The 18,175-nt window shown below is 40.2% G+C and overlaps 1 protein-coding gene across 5 annotated transcripts in view; it reads right to left on the reverse strand.

The window, feature by feature from the left end:
- The window catches only part of UCHL5 (ubiquitin C-terminal hydrolase L5), a 49,682-nt gene extending 31,717 nt beyond the window's left edge, over positions 1–17,965 (reverse strand). For 3 of the 5 annotated variants that reach the window (XR_010941491.1, XM_067729773.1, XM_067729774.1), the window contains exons 1-3: positions 17,760–17,965; positions 11,187–11,250; positions 9,398–9,503 (exon numbers count right to left, since the gene is read on the reverse strand). Coding sequence is in view for 4 of the 5 variants with exons in the window: in XM_067729773.1 (XP_067585874.1) it covers positions 9,398–9,503; positions 11,187–11,250; positions 17,760–17,835 (246 nt within the window). In the remaining variant the exon portion in view is untranslated. The remainder of the gene's footprint in view (positions 1–9,397; positions 9,504–11,186; positions 11,251–17,759) is intronic. The other 2 variants (XM_067729772.1, XM_067729771.1) reach the window with 1 other exon arrangement.
- Positions 17,966–18,175: the final 210 nt, after the last annotated feature.

Genomic DNA, 18,175 nt, shown 5'->3' on the forward strand with positions numbered 1-18,175 from the left:
AACAGACGCCCTCCGGCGACCTACACGCACAGGCGGGGCCAAATCCAAAGCTGAGCCCCTGGGAACTGTGAGAACAAAGAAGAGAAAGGGAAATCTCTCCCAGCAGCCTCAGAAGCAGCGGATTAAAGCTCCACAATCAACTTGATATACCCTGCATCTGTGGAATACCTGAATTGACAACGAATCATCCCAAATTAAGGAGCCCTGTGGATGAAAGCCTCTTGGTGCTGCAGCCAGGAGTCAGTGCTGTGCCTCTGAGGAGGGAGAGCCAACTTCAGGACACTGGTCCACAAGAGGCCTCCCAGCCGCACATAATATCAAACAGCAAAAATCTCCGAGAGATCTCCATCTCAACGCCAGCACCCAGCTTCACTCAACGACCAGCAAGCTACAGTGCTGGACATCCTATGCCAAACAACTAGCAAGACATGAACACAACCCCACCCATTAGCAGAGAGGCTGCCCAAAATCATAATAAGTCTACAGACACCCCAAAACACACCATCAGAAGTGGACCTGCCCACCAGAAAGACAAGATCCAGCCTCATCCACCAGAACACAGGCACTAGTACCCTCCACCAGGAAGCCTACACAACCCACTGAACCAACCTTAGCCACTGGGGACAGACACAAAAAACAACAGGAACTACGAACCTTCAGCCTGCAAAAAAGGAGACCCCAAACACAGTAAGATAAGCAAAATGAAAAGACAGAAAAACACACAGCAGATGAAGGAGCAAGATAAAAACCCACCAGACCTAACAAATGAAGAGGAAATAGGCAGTCTACCTGAAAAAGAATTCAGAATAATGATAGTAAGGTTGATCCGAAATCTTGGAGATAGAATGGACAATAGAATGGACAAATTGCAAGAATCAGTTAACAAGGACCTAGAAGAACTAAAGATGAAACAAGCAACGATGAACAACACAATAAATGAACTGAAAAATACTCTAGATGGGATCAATAGCAGAATAACTGAGGCAGAAGAACGGATAAGTGACCTGGAAGATAAAATAGTAGAAATAACTACTGCAGAGCAGAATAAAGAAAAAAGAATGAAAAGAACTGAGGACAGTCTCAGAGACCTCTGGGACAACATTAAACGCACCAACATTCGAATTATAGGGGTTCCAGAAGAAGAAGAGAAAAAGAAAGGGACTGAGAAAATATTTGAAGAGATTATAGTTGAAAACTTCCCTAATATGGGAAAGGAAATAGTTAATCAAGAATAGCAAGGATATTTTTGAAAAAGAGGAGGGAGAAGAGACATGACCTATTAGATATAAGAACTTATGAAGAAGTGAAAGGAGTTAAGACAGTGTGGTATTGGCAGAGAGACAGACAAATTGATCAGTAGAGTCCAGATAACACACACACACACACACACACACACACACACACACACATACACACACACGGAACTATGGTACACAACAGAGGTGGCATGTCCGATAAATAGGGAAAATAATGGACGTTTAATAAATGAGGTTAGAAAAAAAGGGTGATCACATGGAAAAAGATAAAATTGAACCCCTGCTTCATATAATATACCAAAATTCAACTCCCAATGAATTATGGACATAGATATCAAAAATTAAAATTTAAATGGATAGGTAAATATCTTTTACAAATTCAGATAGATAACAAGAGACACAAAAAAGCACTGGCTGTAAAATACAAAATTCGGGCTTCCCTAGTGGTGCAGTGGTTAAGAATCCACCTGCCAATGCAGGGGACACAGGTTTGAGCCCTGGTCTGGGAAGATCCCACATGCTATGGAGCAACTAAGCCTGTGCACCACAGCTACTGAGCCTGTGCTCTAGAGCCCACGAGCCACAACTACTAAGGCCCACGCACCTAGAGCCCATGCTCCACAACAAGAGAAGCCACTGCAATGAGAAGCCTGCGCACTGCAACAAAGGGTAGCCCCCGCTCACAGCAACTAGAGAAAGCCAGCGCGCAGCAATGAAGACCCAACACAGCCAAAAATAATAATAAATAAAATAAATTTATAAAAATAAATAAATAAATAAACAAAACACAAAATTCTATTCATCAAAAGACACCCAGAAAAGGTAAAACAATAAGGTGCCAACTTGGAGAAGCAGTATCATGAAGATATAAACAACACCTACAAATCAAAAAGTACAATTAGTCCTACAGAAAAATAATTTAAGAATTTCACAGAAGAAACACATATGGCCACTAAGTAAGTACATCAACATCCTTTCAACATGATTAGTGCCCAGGGAGATGTAAACCAAGACCATAATGAAGTACCATTTTAGAATGAGCTGGCTGGCAAAAATCAAAAAGGCCTCTGGTGCAATGGTTGAGAACCTGCCTGCCAATGCAGGGGACATGGGTTTGAGCCCTGGTCTGGGAAGATCCCACATGCTGCAGAGCAACTAAGTCCGTCCGCCACAACTATTGAGCCTGCGCTCTAGAGCCCGCAAACCACAACTACTGAACCTGCGAGCCACAAATACTGAAGCCCACACGCCTAGAGCCCGTGCTCCAGAACAAGAGGCCACTGCAATGAAGAGCAGCCCCCGCTCGCCACAACTAGAGAAAGCCCACACGCAGCAACGAAGACCCAACAACGAAGACCCAATGCAGCCATAATTAAATAAATTTATTAAAAAAAAAACGGTCTGACAATATCACATATTGGAGTATGTGGCTACACAGTAACTCAGATATTGCTAGTAGGGGTGTAAACTGGAGTATCTACTTCCGAAAGCACTTGGATATTTCCTCCTAACGTTACATTTACCTATCAGAAGAAGCACTGTTGTACTTCTACATATGTACCAGGAGAAATTTGCACAAATACAACAGGAGATGTACAAAAATGTATATAGCCACACAGTTTACAGTAATGCAAGTGAAAACTCAAATGCCAATCTACAAAGAGTAAACAATTACTTACTCTTCATGCACATTAGTGCAATTACCATTGTGCAGCATGCAAAATAAGTTAACTATTATGATAAACAACTAGTGGATAAATCTTAAAATATTAAGTCAAAAAAGTAAGTCTCCCAAAACTACAAAGAGCATGATACTTTTTATCAAGTTAAAATTTTATATACACACAGCCCTTTTAGGATTAGAAAAAATACAGAAAGTGGAAAGCAAGGAAACGATATACAGAACTCCACATGCAGGTTACTTGGATGAAAGGAGGGAGGATGAGGGCTATGTGGGACAATGGGTGGGACAGAAGGAAATGATAGTTAGATGACGGTTATCCAGGCGGTGAGTTCTTAGGTGCTTACTACATTACTTAGTCACCAAATAAGTAAACAAATAAATAAAAGGAGGACATGAGCGTGTGCCATCAGTCAAGAATTATCATAATTCCATGCTGTGTATCTGAAGATCAATTTTTTAAAAAGGAAAAAAGAAAAACACACTCATCATCACTGATTGGTCTGTCCTCTTCCTTCATCATGTCTAATCATTACACATTAAAGGTGCTAGTTACTCTACCTTGTGAGTATTAATCAAATCTGTTCACATCTATCACTACTAACAGTCTTTTACCTGCTTTTGCATGGACTTCTACAAAAGCCTTCTAACTGATATGTAGTCTCATATCCTACACCACTCCCTCCTCCTCAAACACATTCCCCACACTGTAGCCAAAGTGATCTCTTCTAAATGAAAATCTGATCACGTCACCCTTCTTAAAACACCTCAATAACCTTCTACTGCTCTTAGGATACAGACAAAAGGCTCAAGCATGCTCTGCCTCTGTCCACACTTTGGCAGGAAGTGGAGAGTTATTCTCTATTATCCACCTTCTCCCTCTTCCAGATGAACAGAGGACCCAAATTTTATCTGGGTCCATGTCCACCTGGAATGAGGACAGCTTCCCCCTCTGCTGCTAAGTACAGTCATGTGACTGAGTTCTGGACAAAGAGAAGAAAGCATGTAACATGAGCAAGTTCTAGAAAATGTCCGTACAAAGAGAGGAGTGTGTTTTCCACTTCTACTGTCTTGAATGTGGAATTCAGATAGAACGGCTGAAAGTCCAACAATCATCTCAGACCATGAAGTAAACTTTGGAATAGAAAGTACACACAAAGGAACAAAACAAAAGAGCCTGCCATCTCGACGTGCTCCACGGTGAATGAGAAAGAGAAAAACGTGTTTCTTATAAACCATTGTTTCTCTATACCTAATCGTACTGAACCCTGACTACCACACTGCTTGCTCAGCTTCATCATCTCTTACCGCCCTGCCTGTGCTGTCTCTAGTCCAGCTACACTGGCCTTCCTGTAACAGTACATTTTACTAGCCTTACTCCCTTTTACTATAAAGCTGTTAGTAATCTGGGATGATCCTCAACCTCTTTCCCCTAGTTAATACCTACTTAACCTTTAGATTTCAGCTGAAATGTCACTTACTCAGAGAAGCTTTCTTAGATCTCCCTGAAGAGTTCAGTCTCATTTTTATGTGTGCAGTGAAGAATCTAGTCTTGCCCTAAGAGAGGCCTGACCTTTGCCCTTGGCTCCTGGGAGGTGATCTCTAAGCTCTTGAGAAGCCATGCCTCCTCACAAAAGTGTCTTCGTTTACCTGGGGGCTGTGGGCCACGCAGATAGTCTCACGGTGTGACTTAGGGTGGGTCCTGGGTCGACAGTATCATCTCAGCCTCCAGGGTGGCTGGAGACTGAGGGCCAATAAAAACTCGATACCAAGAATTGGCTGAGATGGCCTGAGTGGCAGCACTCTGCACACTCACACATCACTGCCACTCAAGTTACAGCGCTGGCTTTGACTCCCCTGGGCGAAGACCACGCGCAGCTTTCCTGCACTCCGCCCTGTGTGTCTCTTCCCTTGGCTGAATTTAATCTGTGTCCTTTCACTGTAACGAACTATGTGACTCTAGCAGATTTTGGTGAGGTTTATGAGTTTTTCTATCAAATTACAGAACCTGAGGGTGGTCTTGGGGACTCCCCAAACTTGCAAGTATCAGAAGTCAGGGTGGTTTGTGGTACCCAAGACTCTGTAGTTGGTGTCAGAAGGGAGGGTAGTCTTAATAGACTATTTTTGAACTTCACAATACGGTTCTCATTTCACTTCATGCAGCACTTATTGCCACTGTAATTTTGTATTTCACTGATTAATACCAATCTCCTCCACTAAGCTCTAAACACCCTTGAGGAGAGGGCTGCTGACTGTTTATCATTCCCCAAGCACCTGGCACAGTGTCTGACACATTGCAGACACTCAATCATTCTTTCCTGAAAGACTGAACAGGTGGAGTCACACAAACCTAGTACCAATGACCTAAAGCAATAAGTCAGACAGACCTTAGCTTTCTCGTCAGTGAAACAGTAACAAGACAACAATGTTCTGCAGAGAAGCATTACCAAAAGGGTCATTCCTGGATCCTTATACACAAATTGTAACTACTAGAAGACACCTTTTCTAGATATTTTGTTACTCAATGATCCACACATATGCACACTTCCAATTAGAGCATATGATTAGCATAAGACAGGCAGTATTACCTCTCTAAAATGATGCAATTCCATCCATAAATACCAAAACTATGTATTTAGTTAATCTGTATGACATTATCACAAATAAATATAATTTTAATTAAATGTTTTAAATATCTGAAAATATTCCTCAGAGTCCAGAGACCCTGGATTGGAAATCTTTACTATAAGCTCTTGAAGCCTAGAACCAAGGATTATATATTTATGTAATATATACTATAAAATTTCTAGCACAGGTTCATAGGAGGCATACACTAAAAAGACTGATAGATATTATTGTTGAATTACTGATCAGTTTAATAGAAACTGTTGGCATAATATAGTATAAAAAATACAATATAATTGGGAAATTACTAATCTGGCATATTAATAAACATGGCAGGAATAATGTAATACAAATAAAACATTAAATTATAGTAAGGTAGAAATGTAATACAGAACTAGAAAAGTATCAAGGGACTCTAGAAATTATAAATTCATACTCCAGTATCATTTTTTTTCTTTGTAGAGTACTTTCTTATACCTTAAAAATACCTAGGCCTCTATAAGTCAGTCATTGTTAGTGTCTTAGTGAATCCTAGGGTTCTTTAACTGTAATATTCTTTCTACATTTATCAGATACCTACTATGTGTCAGGGATTACACATGAAAACTCCTGGGTTTACAATTTAGTAAGGAAGAAATATAATTAAATACACACACAAATATATATGGAAAAAATCTTGAAAAATATAAACTGCTTTAAGTGGTTATCTCTGGAGCAGGGATTATAATGGACTTTTATTTTCTACATTGTACATTTATAATGCTTACATTTTATATCATGGGTATAGATTCTTATATACCATAAAAAAAAAATGTCTTTAAAAGGAGAAAAATCACCTAAAGGACCAAACTATCTGTCTCCTACTTTTTCTCTACTACCTAGATCTTGAAAAATCACAAACAGTGATTATAATTATTATAGTACAATGATAAATATTACAATTTATAAATGGATTATTTGTGTTAGAGAAATAATTAGAATCTCAAAATGTTTATCATTAAGAAATTTAGTTAAATAAATTATAGGACGCTTATACTAAGAATACTTTTAAAAGAGGTGGTGTTGTGATATGGTTAAGAGTGTGGACTTCAAGGCAACAGTGCCTGGGTTTGCACCCAGCTCTCCCATTGACTAGCTACATAACTTGGGCAAGTTTCTTAACCTCTCTGGGACTCAGTTTCCACATCTGTGAAATGACGAGGAACCTGTAAAACCACATAGGGTCATTGTGAGGATCAGTTACTACAAATAAATTAATACTAAAAAATAATACATATAAAAGTACCTGATAAGCCTTCAATATGTTAGCTAATACTGTTATGTGCACTGAAAGTCAAACTTTTATCATTAAGTGAAGAAAGATGCAAAATATTTTGCACAACAGTCCAACTTCAGAAAAAAAAAAAGATAATAAGAATGTGTTAACAAGTGAATAGAAAATGTGGGAGGCAGTATGGCAGGTGGAACAACCAACCTGGGCTTTAGACCTAGGTTTAAATTCTGGATCCACCATGTACTAGCTGTGTGACCTCAGGCAAGTAAGTTAATTTTTCTAGGCCTCAATTTCTTCATCTGTGAAATGAGGGTAATACCTCATAGGGCCGTTGCAAGGGTCAAATAAATAACATGTCTAAAGCACAATATCTGGCACACAACAAACATCGTAAATGTGGGCTGTTGTTGGTACTGCTATGGTGATAGTTGTTACCAGTAAGAAGACACATGCCTGCCTTATCCACCATTACATCCCTAGGACCTAAAACAATGCCCAGCACAAAGGAGGTGCTCAACAACTACTCGTTGATTAAATGAATGAGTCAAACTGTTAGAAGGGGTTAGTAGATATGGGTGTGGGAGCACAGGGATATTCACTCATCACTATATATTTCTGTAACTTAAGATATTTTAAGTACACAATGATAAAATAATGTTCTCCAAACCCTTGAAGTAAAGCAAAAAAACTCTAATTTCTCTAAAAACACTCAATTTTTAAAAGTTGGGGGGGGAAATGGAAAGAAGTAATAAAATAAGAGAAAAAGGAAAAACAAGTTACTAAGTGGAATAGTAAACGTTTGATTTAAAGGGCAGTAATGAGAATTAGCAGTTTTATTGTTTCCACCTTCCTAAAGGTTAATGAGATTATCTTAAGCAATTTTTTGAGTCTCAGAAATAAGTGCAATTTTCAAACAAATGCAATCATATTTAGCTTAGATTTTATACATTAATCAAACCTCTTTCATCATTCTCTTTTTCAGCTTTTCCAAACAATGGACTCCAAAATAAGGCGGCATCTAATAACGTTGGTTAAACGTTTCACTGTATACTCCAGAACAGCAGTTCTCAAAGTGGGGTCCATGTACCCCTGGAAATTCCTAAGACCCTTTTCAAGGGGTTTGTGAGCTCAAAATTGTTTCCATAATAATTCCAAAACAGTTTTTGCTTTTTTCCCCTGCTTTCTTATTTACACTGTAGCACAACAGCAATCGAGGCTAAAACTGCTGGTATTTTAGCATATACCTAGGCAGTGGCATTAAACTGTTTCACTGACACACGTGCGTAATTTTAAAAATTAACAAAACAAAAACCAGTTTTAGTGAAGAATGTCTTTGATAAAGCAGTAAATTTTTTATTATATTTTGACCTCAGAGTACAAGTGGTTGAGTGAAACAGGTGGTACAAATAAAGCACTTCAGCTGCAAACCAAAACATGCCAATTGATTCCAAGAAAGGCATTAGTGAAATTGTTTGAACTGTCAGCTAAATTGGCTGCTTTTTTCTTGGAACATCATTTTTTACTTGCAAGGACATACAGCAGACAAATACGGCTGTTCAGACGGCATCTGGCAGATATTTTCTTGAAAATGAGTGAAATGAGTCTATCACTTCAAGGAAAACATCTGATAGTATTTGTTGTCCTTCATAAAATTTGAAATCTCAAGTGAAAATTAGGATTTTGTAAGATTCAGATCCATAGATCCACCACTGTGAGTTTAAAAGTTTCAGGATACTTATCAATTCTTCTAATGATACAGATGCTGATATTAACATATGTGACTTGTTGATAACATATATAAGCATGTGTCAACATTTAGAAAATCTGCCTAAGTCAGTAAATTTTCAAAATGACCGATGCACAATGTTATAAGATCCTCCAAGAGTAAAAGATCCTTTTGAAGAGCAAGATAGACCAAAGGATTTTTATATATCAAAGTACAAAGTTCATTAATATGATCTCAGATTTCACACTGCAACCAATCTTTAGGAGAGGAACATTTCTGGAGTTTTGATATAATATCAAAGAATATCCATAATTTCCTGGAAAAGAAATTAACATACTTCTCCCTCTCCAACTACACATATGTGTGAGACTAAATCATATACTTCAACCAAAAACAAAACAAAACGAAAACATTGCAACAGACTGAATAAAGAAGCTGATAGGAGAATCCAGCTGTGTGCTTAATATTAAGCCAGACATTAAAGATATTTACAAAAATGTAAAATAATGCACTCATCTCACTACTCTTTTGCTTTGGTAAAGATATTTATGCTTCATTTAAAAAATACATTATCATTAACATGTAATGAATTTATTGTTACTTTTAAAGCAATTAATAAATATTTTAAATGTCTCAGTTTTAATGTCTAAATGATAAATACTAATAAATATAACCCATATAAACAGAAGGTCTTTGGGGATCTCAATAATTTTTAAGAATGTGAAGGAGTCCTAGGACCGAGAAGTTTGAGAACTGCGACACTAGAGACACAGGTGGAAGAGTCCTGTTTGTAAAGAGGGGTGCTCTTGAGACTCCACAGTATCCAAGGACCATACCTGCTTGGCAAAAAATATCGTGTCAAGTCTGGAGTCCTGAACCACAGAGCCTGCTGGTTCTTCTCCTGGCTGCCACTTGAAAAGAAAAATCAACCCATGAACTGGCCTACAAAACAAAAAAATACAAATTAGTGACACCAAACCTTGCTTCTTTTAACACACTGTCAATATGTTAAGTTTTGGTCATTTACTTAACAAATAAAATGCAAATGAAGTAAACTTGAGAAATTTTTTAAAGATTTCTATTGCTGTTCATAGTTACTAGAATGTTGCCCAAGACACGGCTAACAAAACTTAAAAAAAATACATCAATTAAAATGGAATTATAATGAAAGGAATAATCTCAAATCTGTGCATTATTCAATTCTACCTTATATTACCTCACTTAAAAACAGAAAGAACATAGCAAAACTAGAAGAAGCTGTTAACCCTAGACTGAATTCTGATGTACATGAATAAAGTTCACATAGGATGTTTACAGATAAATGGCTGCTAGCATAAATATTAAGAAATATAGGACGTCACCTTCATATAATTATTGGATGCATGAGCAACCGTCACACTACAGTATGACTGGATGTTGCATCTCACACATAATGAAATCATCACCTCCCCAAAGGAACGGTTGTTGCCCACAAACCGTTAAATCACCGCTTTAGGATTCTCTCCAGTCTATCTCTCACCACTGCCTTCCATGCAACAAAAATCTTTCCTATCCCTTAAAGACAGGTCAAATGATGCATCTTTAATTAACCTTCCCTGATCATCCAGCCAGAATTTCTCTCTTATTCCATCTAAAATGACTGCTCTCTTTGTGCGGAAGAAGAAAATAGGGGGGAGGGAACTGTCTCCTTACTATAAAAAACATATCCCTACAGTCCCCATTCCAGGACCTAAGAATGCTCCCCGCAGTGAAAACTCCCTAGCCCTCCATTTGCAATCCAGAGTCAATGCTTGGAGGTTGGGGGTTAAGGAGAGGCCCAGAGAAATCAGGACAGAGTAAGAGGAAGGTACTTCCTGGCATCAATATTTGGAATCTGAACTGTAACCTCCCCAAGAAGCAATGTAATAATGTATAAAAAAAAGTTCTGGGACTTCCCTGGTGGCGCAGTGGTTGAGAGTCCACCTGCCAATGCAGGGGACACGGGTTGGAGCCCTGGTCCGGGAAGATCCCACATGCCGCGGAGCAACTAAGTCCGTGCGCCACAACTGCTGAGCCTGCGCTCTAGAGCCCATGAGCCACAACTACTGAACCCACGCACCTAGAGCCCATGCTCTGCAACAAGAGAAGCCACCACAATAAGAAGCCCATGCACCGCAACGAAGGGTGGCCCCCGCTCGCCGCCAACTAGAGAAAGCCTGCGTGCAGCATGAAGACCCAACACAGCCAAAAATAAATTAATTTTTTTAAAGTTCTGAATTACTATTAATATACATTATCTGTCAAATATAGTTTTGTAGACTGGCCTATTATTCATGTGTTTTATGTTAAAATGTGTTCCATGTTCTAACAGTATTTATCTATAAGTGAAAGTTGTAAAAAAATCAACCTATCAGTACTTTGTTGATATGGAATTACAGAGACTTAGTTTTGAATCCCTTGCAAATTACTTATCTATGAGCCTCAGGTTCTTGGTTATAAAATGGGAATAATACCTACCTCACACAGTTGAAAAAAATCTTAAAGGAGATAATGTGTTCAGCCTAAGGTAACCCAAGTAAAATAAACTCATGAAAGTTTGCTTAAGTATAGACATATTACTTTTAACATAAGTAAAAACATACTTACTTTAATTTTTCAAAATTCTCAGGCTCTAAACTCCATATTTCTTCTACTTGGGCTCCTCGGCAACCTGAAATAAGAAATTATTTCTTCAGAAGACAAAATAACTCATTTTTTTTCCTTCGCCACTAAATAAAATATTAACTGAAAGAAAAGCACATTTGGGGGCGATAAGACATGACAAATTAAAATGGTAAAACTGATAAAGCTCACAGTGAAATCCTAGTCCTACCTTTACTATTTCCTAATTATTACAGTGGAAGTATATTCCTTTGACAACTTTAAAAAGTTTCAAGATTTATTTTCACTGGACACCACCCCATGGCTCCTTCTCAGTCTCTCTCAATCTCTGGCTCCTCTTCATCCACTCCCTTCACTCAGCTGCTATGTTTCCACAGCTCTGCCCGCAGCCCCCTTTTTTCCTTACTGTACACTTTATTTTTAAAGTGGTAATAGGGGCATCCCTGGTGGCACAGTGGCTGAGAATCCGCCTGCCAATGCAGGGGACACGGGTTCGAGCCCTGGTCCGGGAAGATCCCACATGCCGCAGAACAACTAAGCTTGTGTGCCACAACTACTGAGCCTGCGCTCTAGAGCCCACGAGCCACAACTACTGAAGCCTGCGTGCCTAGAGCCCGTGCTCCGCAACAAGAGAAGCCACCACAATGAGAAGCCCGCGCACCACAGCAAAGAGTAGCCCCCGCTCGCTGCAACTAGAGAAAGCCCAGGAACAGCAACAAAGACCCAATGCAGCCAAAAATAAATAATAAAATAAAATAAATTAAAAAATAAAGTGGTAATAAATAGCTACCACTTAACAGTGCATTTCAGAACACTATTTAGTTCTGACCCTTTTCTTAAATTCCAATTCTATACTTTAAAAATTTAATTTAATATCAACCACATCAGAGTCCCCCAAATATGTTCTTCTTCTACAACAGTGGTTCTCAACCAGGATGATGTTTTTTATGCCTCTGCACCCCCGACCCCCACCAGGGAACATCTCAAAATGTCTGAAGACATTTTTACTGTCCCTACTGTCACTTGGGGGGCGGGGAGGTAGCATCTAGTAGGTAGAGGCCAGAGATACTGAACATCCTACATTGCACAGAATAGCCCCTGACAACAGATAATTATCTGCCCCAAAGTGTCAAGACAAAATGAATTATCGGGCCCAAAGTGTCTAATCCTTGCAAGGCAAGGCAAGAGTACCAAGGTCGAGAACTGTGCTCTAGCAGTTCATATGGTGGTAATGGTGTACTGGTTAAGAGCCTGGCCTCCAAACTGCCAAGGTTTGAACCATGGCTCCTCCATTTACCGGCTATATGACCACTGAACCTCTCTGTTCCCCATACTCATAGAGCTGTTGTGAGAAATAAATGAGATGACTTACTATCTCATAAGGTAATTTATTATCCATGAGATACATTTAATACAATGCCTCGGCAAAATGTCAGGTAGCATTATGATCACAACAGAAAAAAACAGCCGTATTTACCAGTAACTGCAATGTGTAAAGTGCTCTGAATGCATTTTCTCTAATCCCTGCAAGGAAAGTATTATATGGAAGAGGCTTAGGGATGTTAGGTGTCTTATCTAAATTCACTACAACTAATATACGCCAAAAAGTTAATTAAAACCCATGTCTGGTTCCAAAGTCTGGGCACTTTCTATCGTTCCAGATTATTTTCAAGTGAGTGCTGGAGAAGCCTTTAGATCACATGCAAAAATCTGTGATTTAAAAAAAAAAAAAAACTGGACCAACCAACTATGTGACTTTGGGCATTCATACCATTCAGTACCTCAATTTGCTCTGCTCAGCAAATATCTATTAGCTCCCACCCAAGCATTAAAGATACAGGTACAAGGAGAGTTACTTCATTATTTGTAGTAGAGAAGAACTAGAAACAACCTGAATGTCTAGAACAGGTTGCTAGACGTCCACATACATTAAGTTGGGAAAAAAAGCTTGTTTAAGTGTGAACCTATATACGTGTTATCAAGAAAGGGCGCAAAAGAACACTAATGCACTTAACACTGGTTATGCTATTGGAAATCAGCTGTAAAAAGGCCAAACGTTAAAACATTGCACATATCATACAAAAACACAACAAAAGCCACTGAATTAAAAGAGCCCCAAAATCTTTTGCAAAGGTATAATTTCAAGTGGTGACACTGTTTAAATAACCTTATGTTAGACACATACACATCTCTGTGTAAGGAAAACATAGTACTTAACTGTTAGCATCTATCTCCTTATATATATTCAATTCTAATAATCCCCCTATGTACATTCAATTTCAAATAATGCATGGTATAATGGAAAGAGAAATAAGCAATGATTCAAGAGAACTAGGTTGTAATTCTAGCACTGCCTTTAAGTTCTTTACCTTGAGTGAGAACATGTCTTTGAGCCTCACTTTCCTCATGTTTAAAACAAGAATACTACCTGCTTCATCCAATCGACACAATTCTTGTGAGGTATACGTTCTCAAATACCAAACACAAAGAATCACCATGCTGATTCCTCTAATATATTCTAGTAAAAAGTTGAGTGGGGTGGGGGGTAGGCTTTAAAAAGTTGATGATTCACTGGTATTTAACAAATACATTCAGCCCTCTGTATCCAACGGGTTCTGGATCCGCGGATTCAACCAACCGCAGGTTGAAAGTATATGCCAAGCATGGTATTAGGCCCTAACAAGGACAGGAAATAATAAACTATTTTAACAATGCTTAAGAACTTCAACCTGGTAGGAAACAAGCTCATATAACTCAAAGACTGTGCAGTCTGCATATTTTGCATATAAAAGGTACACGGGACGCGTTCTGGAAGAGGTAGCCAACTATCCTTGCTGATCAGAAAAAACTTTAATGTATAGTTAAACTGGGGGACTTCCCTGGCGGTCCAGTGGTTAAGACTCCCTGCTTCCAATGCAAGGGGCTCGGGTTTGAATCCTAGTCAGGGAATTAAGAACCCACATGCCACGCAGCCAAAAAAATTAAATAAATAAATAAATAATTTAAAAATTGTTGAACTGGGTCTTAAATAGGATGACCAAATAATCTGTCATTCAAACCAGAACACCTCTTTTATTAAATTGATCTTACTTGATAGGACATTAAATAAATTTTTAAATTGAAATGTTTTAAAATATTTATATCTTGACTAACACATTTGTATTATAGTACTGGTGGCTCCATAAAACAGTCTATTCAAACACCAATTCTAAAAATAATTTTCTTAACAATATACCTGGAGCCTTTCTCCCCAAGAAAAATACTCTTGGGGAGTATTTTTATAGCCTACACATAAGGCTATACTGTTTATTTATTACCTCTTGAGTGAACTTTGGTAATTTGCGTCTTTAAAGGAATTTGGACATGTCATCCAAGTTGTCAAATTTATTTGCATAAATATTAAAATATTCACTTATCCTTTTAATATCTGTAGAATCTGGGACTTCCCTGGTGGTGTAGTGGTTAAGAATCCGCCTGCCAACGCAGGGGACACGGGTTCGATCCCTGGTCCGGGAAGATCCCACGTGCCATGGAGCAACTAAGCCCGTGAGCCACAACTACGAAGCCTATGATCTAGAGCCCATGAGCCACAACTACTGAGCCCACGTGCCACAACTACTGAAGCCCTCACGTCCAGAACCTGTGCTCTGCAAGAAGAGAAGCCACTGCAATGAGAAGCCTGTGCACTGCAACAAAGAGTAGCCCCCGCTCGCCGCAACTAGAGAAAGCCCACACGCAGCAATGAAGACCCAATCCAGCCAAAAAATAACTATTTAATTTTTTTAAAAAATCTGTAGAATCTGTAGTGATGTCATCTCTCTTATTCCTGATATTGGTCATTTGTCTCCTCTCTTTCTTCTGATCAGTCTGACTACAGGTTTATGCATTTTATTGATCTTTGAGAAACCAGCTTTTGGTTTCATTGACTTTCTCCACTATTTTTCTCTTTTCTGTTTTACTAATTTCAACTCTGATCTCTATTACTTCCTTTTATCTGCTTACTTTAGGTTTAATTTATTCATCTTCTTCTAGTTTCTTGAAGGGAAAGCTGAGGTCACTGATTTGTTGTAGTAAATCTAGTCCCTGTTACTCTATCTTGGCTGGAAGCAGAAATATAAAGCCTCTATTTTTAATTAGTAGACTATCCTAGTTTGTTTTGCTGCATTTATGAATTATGTATGCATTGTATCAATTAAAAGTATAGTTCTGCTCCATCAGTTTCTTAATTTAATAAGAACTTTGTTTTACCATGACGTTATATTCCACCAAAAATTTTATTTAATATATTCACTGAACTCACAAATAATTTCCCCTTCAATGAACAAACTTAAATCTACAATAGCATTCATAATACAATAAGATGTTTCACTTTTGAAAGAATAAACTTCCAAAGGTTTTTTTTTTTTTTTTTTTGCAGTATGTGGGCCTCTCACTGTTGTGGCCTCTCCTGCTGCAGAGCACATGCTCCGGACGCGCAGGCTCAGCGGCCATGGCTCACGGGTCCAGCCACTCCGCAGCATGTGGGATCTTCCTGGACCGGGGCACGAACCCGTGTCCCCTGCATCGGCAGGCGGACTCTCAACCACTGCGGCACCAGGGAAGCCCCCAAAGGTTTTTTAAATCCATGAATTGAATGAGGAAAAAAGAAAATGACTGGAATAAAAGTCTCTTTGAAGCATCTGATGGTGATATACAACTACCATCATTTAACTTTTTGCAAAGTTCTTCTGCTAATTAAACCAGTCTAATAACTATAGCTTCAGTTTTCATTTGTGCAGGTACAGAAGGTGCAGTTCCATGGCAGTCTCTTACGCATGCTTTTATTTAAATCATTTTCAATTCCAAGTTTTCTGCATGTATGAAATTGGAGCAAAAGCTTTAACAGAATGGACTAATTTTAAAATAAACAAATTTGCCTGATACAACGTTTCTTAAGGTTAACTCTAACATGTCATAATAGTTCAGGTTTTGAAGGTAAAGTTTATGGCTTAAAACCTGCAGACATCTCAAACTCAGTGTATGTCCAAAGCTGAACCCACTTTCTTGTCCATCAAGCCTACTCTTCTCTTGTACTTGTACTTCACCAGTCTCCCAAGCTAGAAACTAGAGTCATTGTCACCTCTTTTTCCCTACATCCCAGCAGTTAACAGTCCTGTGGATTTAAATATAGCAAAAATTATTGAATCGACCTCCTCCTCTCCAAATCACTACTTTATGTGTGGAGCCAATCATCTCAAATTCTGACCATTTTAAGAGGCTTCTAGCTTCTCTTACTTCACGCCAATCTACCCTGCACACTACAAGTAGTAAATCTTTTTAAATTATAAAAATATCATTTCAGCCTTGAAATATCTTTGACAGTTAAGTCCCCAGGGGCTACAGGACAATCCATACTACACAACATGGCACACAATCTGGCCTCAGTTTATCTTTTCAGCTTCGGATTGAAATACTCCTGAAGTCTGTTACATTATGTTTTAGTCACTTTCCCAGCTGTTCCCTAAGTCATATACTTTACCACCACTACTGTTTATGCCTTTCCTACTGCCTGTGCTCTTCCACGACCTGTGTGTACCTACTCTAATGTAGCAATTAATACGCCATATTATAATTTGCTTGTCAGTTCTTTAGAACAGCAGTCATGCTTTATTCACATTAAAAATATCCAAACCCTACCAATGCGTCAGACATAGCAGGTAAACAATATATGCCCAATACATGATATCCAGTCAGCTACGTACAACAAAGTTATCTATTTCAATGTTGAATTTCCACCTCAAGTACAAGTTTTAACATAAGAGCTAAAATTAATACTTGAGAAATAACAGATAAAAATAAACTTACAGCCAAAGAAGAGCTGCAGGGACAGGGAAGGCTACAAAGTCAAATATGTTGGTTACTTAAGACCAGAGATAAGGAACAGAGTCAGAAAGAAATTACGAGGCAAGCATGTGGCCTCTGGAGCACCAGGTGGAGAAAACACACTTCCCCGGAGGCCACAAAATGAGCACAACGAGCGAGCTGGTCCGTGCGTCCCACGCGGCCAGCCTGTGCGGACGTTCGCAGGGCTGGGCACACACTCGAGGGGTTCTGCTCCGAATAACTCGAATGTCAGGTTCCGGGGCGGCTTGGGCCTTGGACACCCCACCCTCGACAAGGCGCATCCGACTTTTCCTGTAGCACCGATGGCCTGAGACACGTACCTGGGCACCCCTGCCCGGAATGGGGGCGCCCCGTGGTGCAAAGGGAAGAATCGGTACGTAAAGGGGGGGTGGTGGGAACCGGGGCGGGGGCTCAGGTCAGTGAAGCTAGTACTGGAGCGCCGAGTTCCGGGGACACGCTCCTGCTCTCGCGGTGTGGCTCTCACATCACCACGGAAACGCGACTGGCCGGGGCCAAGGAGGGACCGGAGCCCTGCCTTTCCCCCTCCCCGACTCCACGGTTAGAGAGTCGCCTCCCTTCAGACGCTGGGCGGCGGCGGCCGCAGGGAAGCACTGCGTGCCCAGATCAGGCCTCCTCCCGTGACCCCCGGCCCAGGACGGTCCCCTTGGCTCTCACCGAATCCTTTAATGAGCTCGGTGAAGACCCCGGGGTCGCTTTCCATGAGGCACCACTCCCCAGCATTGCCCGTCATGGCCCCGGCCACACGCCGCCCGCTCCACCTCCGGCTCCGGCACCCCCCCAAATCCAGCCGCCTCCTGCCACTGAGCTCTGCAAACCCGCCGTTGTCTCGTCAACCTCACGTCACCCCGCCTACTTCCCGACAGCCTCCGGGCGCCGTCAGCTGCAGCGCGACAGAGCGCGGGAGGACGCTCTAGCCACCCAAGAGACGGCGAAACTCTTTCTGGGCCGCGTAGGACCCGGAGCCGATTCCGAGGGGCCAGGGCCGCCGAGAAAGGGCGGGATTTGGGGCGCCGGAGGAGGGAACATCCGGGACTCTCGCCAGTCTGGGGCGGGGGCGGGGCACGCCCAGG

Source organism: Pseudorca crassidens, chromosome 2 (assembly GCF_039906515.1).
Source record: "Pseudorca crassidens isolate mPseCra1 chromosome 2, mPseCra1.hap1, whole genome shotgun sequence".
Classification (NCBI taxonomy): domain Eukaryota; kingdom Metazoa; phylum Chordata; class Mammalia; order Artiodactyla; family Delphinidae; genus Pseudorca; species Pseudorca crassidens.